The sequence below is a fragment of the Carassius gibelio genome, chromosome A22, assembly GCF_023724105.1.
Source record: "Carassius gibelio isolate Cgi1373 ecotype wild population from Czech Republic chromosome A22, carGib1.2-hapl.c, whole genome shotgun sequence".
Classification (NCBI taxonomy): domain Eukaryota; kingdom Metazoa; phylum Chordata; class Actinopteri; order Cypriniformes; family Cyprinidae; genus Carassius; species Carassius gibelio.
In genome coordinates, this window is record NC_068392.1 from 3,082,605 (window position 1) to 3,094,668 (window position 12,064).

The 12,064-nt window shown below is 38.0% G+C and overlaps 1 protein-coding gene across 5 annotated transcripts in view; it reads right to left on the reverse strand.

Moving 5' to 3' along the window:
• Positions 1–607: 607 nt before the first annotated feature.
• Positions 608–12,064, reverse strand: part of LOC127942806 (uncharacterized) — a 185,469-nt gene continuing 174,012 nt past the window's right edge. For 2 of the 5 annotated variants that reach the window (XM_052538772.1, XM_052538770.1), the window contains one exon: positions 619–1,123. In XM_052538772.1, coding sequence (XP_052394732.1) covers positions 966–1,123 — 158 coding nt within the window. In that variant the 3' untranslated portion in view covers positions 619–965. Of the gene's footprint in view, positions 1,124–1,216; positions 1,538–1,745; positions 2,049–2,460; positions 2,764–12,064 lie in introns of all 5 variants that reach the window. The other 3 variants (XM_052538775.1, XM_052538771.1, XM_052538769.1) reach the window with 3 other exon arrangements.

Consider the following 12,064-nt stretch of genomic DNA (forward strand, 5'->3'; position numbering starts at 1 on the left):
AAATCTGTTTATCTGCACTGTTTGTTCACTTCACTGGATTGCACTCTATCTGCCATGTGCCTTGCACTGCTTTATTTTTAATTTTAGATGCTAGCTGCATTTCGTTGCCTTGTACCTTAATGTGCAGTGACAATAAAGTTGAATCTAATCTAATATAATAGTAAATATTACTGCAATATTTAGCAATATTACTGATTTGACTGCGCTGGTATTATCAGATGAGAAGTGAACTGATCTGGATGATGACATCAGTGTTGTGCTTTATAGCTGAAATTAGCTCATTTGACCAACTTCACACAGTTTATCGATCTATGATGACTTCTGCCTCTGCTAAACACAAAATGGAAAACAAACTCTTTTCATGAATATACTATATTAAGTATTTTAAAATAATGTTTGATAAGGGAGAACTGTACATGCTGCATGTTTTGTTCAGTTCTTAAATAAAATATCTCATGTCTGTCTTTATTTATCTTATCAACACAACATCAGTTTGTCTTTTCTTCTTTCTTAATTGCCATGTATCCAACATATATTCACTGAACACAGTGTCATCTAGTGTCTTCCTAGAGTAACATTCACAATCACTTGATATCATCACACTGCGCTCTGAACTTCTGTTTTCCTCCAGACGGCGCTCGATATTATAAATGCTACAAAACATAAACAGACTCTTGAAGCTCAGAGTGAGAAAACTTTATTGATAAAGGCAAGAAAATACAGAAGACAAATGAATAGTACAGTGAGATCAGAGTCTTATCTGAGAGAAATATAATCAACAAGCTTTTAAACTGCATCTGTACAATAAAAACATTATTAGACAATTACATTTTAAAAGCCCTTAAACCCTGAATCAAATATGAAAGCCTGATATAATGAATAATCTATATTAATATGACAAACCACACAAAACACACTTGAAGAAGTTTTAAAGTTCAGCGTCTCCTTTAGATTTCAAGTTCCCCTCAAGAACATGCACCTGATGTGTGAATCTGTGTTTGATCTTGTTCAGCTCTTCTGGATCTGATGTCATAAACCAGAAGAATGACAGTAGCCACGCCCACCAGAGCAGAGAGGACCAATCGGATCACAGCTTCAGTAGAACCACAGCAGTGGACAGAGTCTGAGGAATAAAAACACCAAACTGAGATCAGATCAGTCAATAAACATTAATATCAAGAATATTTGAAGAACAGGACACATGATCTCTTCTCACCAGAGACAGAAACACTGAAAGCTTTTAATGACTGGTTTAGATTTAAATGTTTTGGTCCTAAATGTAGTAAATAACGTCCAGCATGTTCAGTTGTGATGTTTGTGATGGTCAGAGAACCAGTTTGATCGTCCAGCTTCAGTCTGTCTCTGAATCTCTCATCAAGAACATCATCATATACAGAGAATCCATCATCCCTTCTACTGATCTCAGCTAATAAAGTGATTTCATCTCCAAACCTCCACTCTATTGAAACACCATTCATTATTTCAGTAAGATCAGAGTTCAGAGTGACTGAATCTCCCTTCTTCACTGATATTTCTTCTGTTTCACCAAACACACAGAGAACAAACAGAAAGAGGGTTTGTCACAAGTTACAGTACAGTAAAAATACTTTATAATTGTTTATGTAAGTAATTAGTTAAGAAATGTAATTTTTAAATAATAATGTAAAACAAAAGAACAGACAAAAAATAATATTGTATCTGGTGATGAGAAAAAATAAAAAAGGTGTAACAAATATTTAATTCACCATTGACAGCATTGAGAAAGAACGTTTTCCTCATTCTGCTCATACTGTTGATCACGAGTTCATAGACTCCAGTATGTTCAGTTGAGATGTTTGTGATGGTCAGAGATCCAGTTTGTTTGTCCAGCTTCAGTCTGTCTCTGAATCTCCCGTCAAGAACATCATCATATACAGAGGGTCTGTCATCCCATTCATAGATTTCAGCTATTAAACTGTTTTCAAACTCCCATAGAATCAGATCATAATCTATTTCAGTAAGATCAGAGTTCAGAGTGACTGAATCTCCCTCCTTCACTGATATTTCATCTGTATCACCAAACACACAGAGAACAAACAGAAACAGGGTTCATCACAGCTTGAGAGTGTTATTTAATGGTTTACTAAAGTAAATACTTTGAAGTTTACATCTGAAATGAATGACATCATAAAAGAACAGAAATGGTGTTTGGATTAATAACGGAATCTTTTTGCTGATTCTGTAAGGATCATCAGAATCAGAAACATCCAGAAACATCTCACGGCAATTCATACATATTTTACGAGTTGCATAATTCGTTCAAATTTGTACGAATCACTTACACTGGGGTTTATAGACAAATCGTGTCAAATCGTACAAGTGAGGTTTTACAAATTCGTACGAATTAGCCACTTCGTAAAATACTTACGAAATGGTCGTGAGATATAAATATAAAACAGCTGAAACAATTATTTAACCCACCATAGAGACTGAGCCAGAATCTCTTGCTCACAGTGTTGTTATATACTGAATAAACTCCAGTGTGTTCAGTTGTGATGTTTGTGATGGTCAGAGATCCAGTTTGATTGTCCAGCTTCAGTCTGTCTCTGAATCTCCCGTCAAGAACATCCTCATATACAGAGAATCTGTCGGCCGTCACATTGATTTCAGCTATTAATCTGTATTGAAACTCCCACCGAATCAGATCATTATCCATCATTTCAGAAAGACCAGAGTTAAGAGTGACTGAATGTCCAATTTTCACGTACGTTTCACCAAACACACCTGAAGAACAGAGCTTTTTTAAAGATATATAACACTTTCCTCTCATTATGATGGTTTAATCAAACTTGTAGAGTCATTAAAAACAAATCCTCAAACCAATCTCCTCCAGACATCACTTTTGGTCACACTTTTACTTTAATCTTTAATGTCAAACTAACACTGTTGGGTATTTAAGCTTCATATTTATTTTATTTTATAATTTCATAATAGACCTGAATTTAGATCTGAATTCAAACTTGATCTCACCACAGTTCACTTATTTCTATTTGAGAATAAGTGAATATTAAACCTCTCTAACCAAATTATCCAGTATTTTATTACATGCTACCAGAACAGAAGCAACTGAAGCCATAAAAAATAATTTAAACTCACCAACCAGACGCCAGAAACAAAAACAGAACCAGAATCTGTGAAACATCTTCATTGATTTCAGTTCACAAATATGAAGACAAACTCCTCAGATCTGGTTCAGTAATAAAATGACAGATGAGCTGATGAGAGACTGATCTGTAGTAAAGTCACGAGAAACTCTGCTGTCGGCTGGAAGTGTTAAACCGTGTGAACATCCAGCTCTTTTCTTCCTTATTTATTCACACTATCTTTGTCGCGTTTAGCTCTAGTCTCCCACAACTTCCTGTTGATCAATGGTGTTAGTTTACACAGAAATAAACTGAATCATGACATGATCAGAGACTAGAGAAGATACGAGTGTTTAAAGCAGTGTTTGATCGGCTTGATGTCAGGTGTGAGAGGATAACAAAGCCAACCTTTTGTCTTATTTTATTCTGGCTAAAGAAATATACATTAAACCTCTATTCACATCTTTGTTACTCACACGTTAATGTAATATAAACTATCGCTCTTTCCTCTGTTATTAATCAGATGCAGGAGAGACTTCTGTTCTTCTTCCCACCAGAGTCCAGTTCATAATACAGGATCAGGAACAAAATAAAATCATAACTTTACTCTTAATAAATTACACACACACTCACTCACACACACACACACACACTCACACACACACACACTCACACACACACACACACACACACACACACACACACACACTCACGCACACACACACACACACACACACACATATTTTTTTATTTTTTTTTATTTACCTGGTTCATTATCACAGTTATCGAGTGACAGATGATTGTGAATATTGTGAATGGGAAATCTCATTCCTAAATAATATAACACTTATATTGTGTGCACCATCTGCTCTCAGACTTTCCATCGGTCCCTGACACTTTATCCATTCTTTTAATCACTCTACTAACTTTTCTTCGAGTGCTGCTCTTAAAGGCCATATCATGGTTTCAATTTCTTTATGACCTAATTCATCATCTCTCTGAAGTGCTCTCTCAACAGCTGTCACTTCCGCTAACTGTGCGGTCCCCTGAATTTCCTCTTTCTGTCTGATCAGCTGTCCATTAAATTTAACCAAGTATCCTCATTATCTTTCACTTCCATCAGTGAAATATTTGGGTAGGTGCTTATGGTTCTTATGATATCTAGTAACTTTATCTTTCCTTTTCTGTTTAATTCTTCTCCAATCTAATTGATTGTCTCCTAGAATTAAACTCCATTGATCCCGTCTATGACTATTTTCATGAGCCTGGTTCATCACTAGATTTCTTTTTAACCTAGCCAGTTCTCCAGTCATAGAAAAAAAACTTTTGGTTGTTCTTTTGCTACAGCTTTTAGCTGCAATAATCTTTTACTCACAGCAGCTATTTTCATCAAAACGCGTCATCGCTGCTTCTTGCTGGTGTGTCAGAAATGCAATCGAGCATCGCCCTTCTACACTCCACAGTGTTAAAGTAACTTCCTCTTCTTCTTCAGAGATGTGAACGTAAAGAGGAAGTGTCTCATATCTAGCCTGCTCCATTTGCTCGGTCCACTGCCATTTTCCTTCCTTGGATCCCTGATATAATATTTTTGCCTCTCTAAATATTTCTTGATAGTCCACTCCAGACACTCCACCAACTACAAGCAACTCCACACCACACATATAAACTCTCAGAGCAGATCATTAGGGTAGGTGTAGGGTTAGGGTTAGTTGAAAGTGTTACTCTACCAACAGTTGACATGTGGTTGCAAAGCTACTCACCTCTAGTAGAAAGTCCAAAACGGATCACCAAAACAAAGAGCCAACGCAGATTCATGTGCTCTTACTTATCCTTTGTGGATATCAAAATATCATCAATGTAAACTACTGTATAAGCGGGATTTCTGATAAAACTTTCATAATTGCACTTTAGAAATTGGTTTAGCACAAAGCTTGTATCATCTTTGATTAACGTCATCTGTTTTCATTACGATTTTTTAAGGGGATCCGAAGAATCCTATTCTTATATCACTTCTGGATGTTCTTTGTTGTTTTTCTTTTACTTTCTCTTTGGTTTGACTTCCTCTTTTTCTACACTGACTTCTTTTTTTCTGTCAGCTGTTTTTCACTCTGCCTTTTCTTGTTTAGTGTCTACTTTTTAGTCTCTTTGCCATAATATGCTCAATTTATTCAATTATTCTGGACTTTTCTGTATTACTTTTCTCTCCACTATTCTCAGTTTGATTTTCCCTAGATTTTGGATGCTCCCTAGATTTTCTCCTTCCACGGGATGTACCTTTAGGGCCAGATCTTTCTCCAGTTTGTCTCTGCTTTTGGATCTACTCTCCATCTCATAGTGATTATAGGGCTTCTTTTCATGGTTTGACCGTCTCATTGGGTTTTTAGACCTTTGTGTTTTATTATCTGATTTTTCCCTGTCTGTCTGGATTATTTCTGTCTTTCTGTCATATTGAATAGAGCTTTTTCAGATTCTTCAGGAGAGGTCTCTGGGGCATAAAGAAGGAATACTTTTGCTCCTTCTAGCGTTCCTGTTCAATTTCTTCTTTATTATTAGGAATTAACCCTTCAAAAACCCTACGTAATTATCTGCCTCTGTGCAGCCCAAATTCAGCCAAAAAAATGCAAGTCTACTTACTCACCAGCAGAGCCGTGCAGAGACCTTTGGAGGGGCAGGTGCTCAAAGTATAAAAGGGGCACATGGAACAAGGTTTAAATAGCGCGGTTCAAAATAGCAATACAGCAATATATTGTGATGCATTCCTTGCCGATTTGCGTATCGATATGGATGATTATGTATTGATACAGCAGCAAATGCTGTGATGCAGTTTTTAAAAAGAAAAAGATTAGAAGAGACAATTTTAAGTTTAAAAGGAAAGAAAGGGAAAAAAAATCCACCTAATAATAGCTCTGGGATGAGAAACTGAAATGTCTTAAATTGTCCCAGCCTGAAGGCTTTTTCTTCTCTGTTCAACAGAATAATTAAGAAAAGCTGTTATAGTAAAAACTATAGAAAACGCTTGTGCCTCTACATTTTCCTCTTTCTCACCAGCCTCTGTCTCCTGGCTTGTTTTCCAGCTCTTTCTGTCACTTGTGCATCTACATTTGCCTCTTTTTCTTCCTCTAACTCCATCTCCTCATCTGATCTATTACTTTCCAGTCTCTGTCCATCTAAGAACAAGGCACAATCTACTATTTTATCATCAATCTATTATTTTAACCATCAATACTATTCTTGCACCTAATCAATAAGTCCACCTTAAATATTGATACAAAACAATAAACAACTGAGTCATGCTATGAAAGCACTGTATAACTGATATAGGCTTATGTTTTATTTATTTTTCCTTTTTATTCAAAACAATTTCAAACATGCTTAATATATCAGGAAATATCTCGATTCTCAAACGTGTAAGTAAACGCGTTTTGCACCTTTATAGATTGTTATTTGATCAATAAAATGAAAGGTAGTGTAATCTATTAACTACACATAAAACACTGACTTTTTACTTAAGTGCCATATCATGCCATAAAATATTTTTAATACGATTGAATTTGTATTTAATGTAAATTTTAATAACAATATTGTAAGTCACTTATTTTAAGACTTTCATTTTACAGAGAGTAAAGAACATTTACATTATCAAATAACATTTTCATTCAGTCTAGCCAGAGTTCAGGCACTCTCACAAACTACCATTACAATCACTGAAGCACTTTACATTACATTATGCACATCAGGATTTTTTGTAGTTTTTTCTCTCTCTCTCTGTGAAGAAAGAATTCGCTAAATACTTCAGTCAGCGAGCAAGTGATCAAAAACACCGCGCTTCATGATGACTCTTCTGCACGTCTCCGATTGGCCATTGCATTCGCGCAACAGAACCGTTGATTGGTTATCATCATGAAGCGTTGTACGAACGTCTCTGGCTCAGCGCCAGCCAGCGAACACAGATTTGAATTTAGCTGCTGATGCTGAACGATCTAATCACAACAGTGTGATTATATCAAATATATAAAAAAATATTATTCTGCTGTTTTTTTTTTTTTTTTGTCGTTTGGAAGCTGCATTTAAAATCAACTTGGCTCAGAAATCTTTGAATGGGCATGACGCCTCTGCCCTGATGCCTGTGAAACGTTTCTCCCTCAAACAGCACACTAACATTACTCTACACTACAGGATACACACCGCAATATAAAGAACATATCTGCATATTCTCACATCACGTCGTTCTTGTAAAATAATAATAAGTAAATAAATATCAAAATCACTATTTTGAAATAGTATGAAACACCACTTACCAGCTTCCGCTGTGTTGAAAATATCCTCTGACAATTAAAAAATGCGCGTGCGGTGACGAATCGTCCTGGTCGGATGAGGAGGTCGTCGTCGTCAGGTCAAAGGTCATCATGTTGGTCATCTTATTGACGGCTAAATTATTATTCAAAATTTTACTAATATTTATACTGGGCATGAGCAGGTATTCACAAAAGGAAACGTTATGACAAAAAAAAAAAAAATTAGAGGAAATTTTGCTTTGACAAAAGGGCACTTTGGGCACCAAAGGGCAAAGGGGCAGGTGCTCAAGCACCCAACGCCACCCCTCCCCCCCCCCCCCCCCCCCCGCACATGCCTGCGTCACCAGATATCTCCATCTGTTCACCATATCTGACTAGTTCACTCACTTTTCCTTTACTGTAGTATTTTTCAATTTGGCCTTTTTCAAGAGTTTCATCTTTGGATTCCATTGAATTATCTTAAGTTCATCTTGGAGTATGCACCTGATTTATGGGAGTTATTGGCCTTCTCTGGCCTGGTGTCCCCAAGTGTAATTAATAAGTGCAATTTATCTCAACTGGTTACTCTATTTCCTCCTCTGACTGGTATCTTGACTCAGGAGTTATATCCCTGAAACTGACCCTTCTCTGTCTCCTCGTTTCTCTGATGGGGGAAGTTATCACATCTCTGTCTGTTCTTGGATCTACACTTTCATCCTCTGTTGAATCCTCTTTAACTGTCACTTTCAGGGCCTACATCAGAATAATATTCCTCAAGCTGATCATTCCCTGCTTTACTCCTAATTATTCCTTCCAATGCAGCTAGAGCATCTCTATTGCCCTCTCGGCGGGGCATAAAACTGGGGGCTATCGATCCGCATTTGGACCCTTCCCCAGGATCTATTTCTTCTCGTTGGTATGTTTCTGAATAATTTATTTCCATCATGTTTTATCAGTAAAACGTATATCTGCATATTATTCAGCTACAAGGCTACATCTACAGCGAAAGCTGAATTTCCTGGAGCTTCATCAGAGAGTCTCTCTTGTAGAGATATTGCTCGAGTGCGCCCTCCGGCGACGAGTATGAATGAAAAATAAATTAATTTAGTACTCATTATTGCTCATGAAACCTTTCCTTACGTTCTTCTCCAGTGTTTCTGTGGCTCAGTGGTAGAGCATTGTGTTAGCAGTGCAAAAGGTTGTGGGTTTGATTCCCAGGGAACAAAGTTAGAAAGAAATGTATAGCCTGAATGCACTAAGTTGCTTTGGATAAAAGTGTCTGCTAAATGTGAAGGTAAAAAATATATAGTTATTACAAAAGTAATATTTCTTATTTTGTTTAAAATTTTTATTTAGAAATAATAACAATAATCATTATTAGTTTTATTGATATATAAAATAACAGGAATATAACAGCTAATAAAATTGGTGTCTTATCTCCATCCTGCCGCCAGAGGTCACTCAAAGAGCAACAAACACATTATGGCTACGAAATTACACTGTTTACAAAACTGACAAAATAAGTTTTCTATGTGCTTGTGTTCAAATAATTGTTTCTTTTCTATTTGGATTTCTCAAAAAAGTACATCCATCTTCTTTCTTTCAGTTTCCTGTTTAATCTCTCTCCTGTATGTTGCTGGCTCATTAATATTCAACATATTAAAGCATTGGTCTGATCACTACCTCATTCAGCATGGAACTGACGTCATTCTACAATCTCATCAGTCAGCTTAAATAAAATAACTGCTCTTGAGCCTTTTGTCACTTTAATCAGACTGAATAAGCTTCTTTGGCACTAAAATCTTTTTATCTGCACTGTTTGTTCACTTCACTGGATTGCACTCTATCTGCCATGTGCCTTGCACTGCTTTATTTAAAATTTTAGATGCTAGCTGCATTTCGTTGCCTTGTATCTTAATGTGCAATGACAAAAAAGTTGAATCTAATCTAAAAAATATAATATAATAGGAAATATTACTGCAATATTTAGCAATATTACTGATTTGACGGCGCTGGTATTATCAGATGAGAAGTGAACTGATCTGGGCCCGGTTCCCCAATAACGCTCACTCTTAGCGCGCTAAGAAGACCTTGAAAGATATATCTTATCAAAGTTGTTTATGTTCCTAAGTGTGTTCCCCGAAGTGTCCCTTAGGAAGCTTCTTAGTACGCTGCCCTTACAAGAGCGCCGTCCCGAGTTGGCATCGATTGCTCATTAATTGATTTTCCACTTCACGCGAAGGTACAATAAAGCGTTAAGAAAGACAACACGTTCTATGCAAATGAAACATTACTCAAATTATTACAGTAACATTTATTTTAACATAGTTTAAGTTATCAGTAGAATATAGACTATAAGTTAAATTATCAAATGGTCAGTAATATTTTCACACGATATGTTGTGACGGTTAGACGAACCGGGTATCCCTTGCTAATCATCCACCCTCCTTATCCCGTTGTGCCGCTTCTTGACATGGGTTTAACGGCTTATAAAAATTATATAATACACTTTTATATTAATGGTAAGGTACTTTACAATCAGAATTGATTGGCAAGCAGCTACAGTTACTTCTGTTTAATGCGGTATTGATTGCAATTGGTTTATGTTTTCAATAAAAAGCAACCTATCTACAATGAACAGAGAGAGAGAGAGAGAGAGAGAGTTAGATACAGAATATGCTGGGGAAGAACGTAAAAAAGGGCACCAAGCCTCTCATCAGAGGAACTTGAAGTTTTGCTGGACATTGCCACCAGGTCGGAGATCACACCTCTGTGGTCAACTATAACCTGCACGTTTATGGCCGCGTCTCCCTTTCGCGATAATTAGCCTACGCCTGATCAATCACTGATGAATTGGCGATAGGGATGAGTGTGCCATCCACCAGGATGTAATCCCCGGCATGGCGCAGAAGGGCATTGGTGACAGTGTGGACGCACCTCCACACAGAGTTCTTGATTAGGCCGTAGCCCTCTCCCACGACCTCGATGAATTCTCTCTGTAGATGGCAACAGGTCAGCCAGTACTTGCTTTGATCCTGGTGTCACAAACCGGAGTGGTTGCTCATATGTTTGAGGGTTATCTGGCTCAGCTCTATGGTGTTCCGGATGAAACTCTGGTGTCTAAGGTATCAGACCTGTGATGTCGGCTGTTCTTGTGGTGTTGTCTCTGCCTTTGTTGTTTCCATGTCCGATTGTCCTCTCCATTATGTTCAATGGACAGATCATTCACAGGCAAAAGAATATTACGGTGCAAGACACGTAAAGTGCGATCACCAGTTTTGGCTTGAATTTGATACACAGGACCAACTCCCATCCTCTCAACAACATGGTGAACCTTGTTCTCCCATTAAGGACGGAGTTTGCCGAACCCGCACCTCTCTGATAAGTTGCGTACAAGCACACGATCACCTGGCTGAAGCACACTTCCTCTGACATCACGATCATAGTATTTTTTCCCTTTTGCAGAGCTCTTTTTACTATGTTCAGAGGCGATCTTGTATGCCTCCTGCATTCGGGAAGCCCACTTCTGTGCAAATTCCTGACGGGTTTCAGTCTGTGGCTCAGGATCCAGGTTAAAAAGCAAATCAATGGGCAACTGTGGGGCCCTTCCAAAGAGGAGAAAGAATGGTTAATTTTTCCAGATTTGTTCCGCGTTGGGTAGGCCTGGGTGAAACGAGTAAAGTGATCTACAAGAACCAAGATATACTCGTAGCCACCCTTACTCGGTTCAAGATGCAGATAATCAACAGACAGTAGTTCAAATGGTACACTCGTAATTGAGCCCATTGGTGCCTTTTCAGGAAAAGCAGGCCGCTTTTGTTTAATACATGGGCACTGGTGGATGACATAATCTTCTATGTCACGCTGCATGAAAGGCCAATAAAAAACTTTTGACATGCCCCATGTCATCATGAAGGTGTTTGAGCACAAGAGACTTCAGAGAATCAGGGAGAACCAGCTGTCTGTGTTGTCCGGTTTGTCTGTATAAAATTCCCTGTTCAAGTCAAAGTTTATTCCATTCGTGTATGAGTCGTCGTTTGGTGGGTCCCATTTGTCTCTTGTCTTTGTCATTGGGGTTCCATCCTTTCTCTTTCAATGCAATCATGTCAACGATGGAAGCATCTCCTTTTTGGGCAGCTCGAATGTCTTCTGGAGGAAACAAGGGTATACTGGCTGGAAGAATGTTATCATCAGTGGAGCCCAGCTGAAGAGCCGCAACCCACTGTACTTCTCTTTCTCTCTGGGTTTTATCTCCCTGCCATATGGCAGACACAACATCTGGAGGTAAAACCTCAGAGTACTCTCTGATGTGGTCCTGGAGCTACACTGGGAACCGTGATAGGGTGACAGCATCAGTGTTTGTCTTGCCTGGTATATATTTTATGGTAAAATGAAAGTCGGCCAATTCACCCACCCAACGATGCCCAACAGCACTCAACTTGGCGGTACTCAGGATATAGGTAAGGGTATTATTATCTTTGAATACGGTGAACGTGGGTGCGTAGTAAAGGTAATCCCAGAATTTATCGAAAATGGCCCACTTTAAGGCAAGGAACTCAAGCTTGTTAGAATGGAGATGATAATTCTTCTCAGATGTGTGAGTGTCCTCGAGCCATAGGTGATAATGTGTAGTTTACCCCCTTGTTCCTGATAGAGTACCGCCCCCAG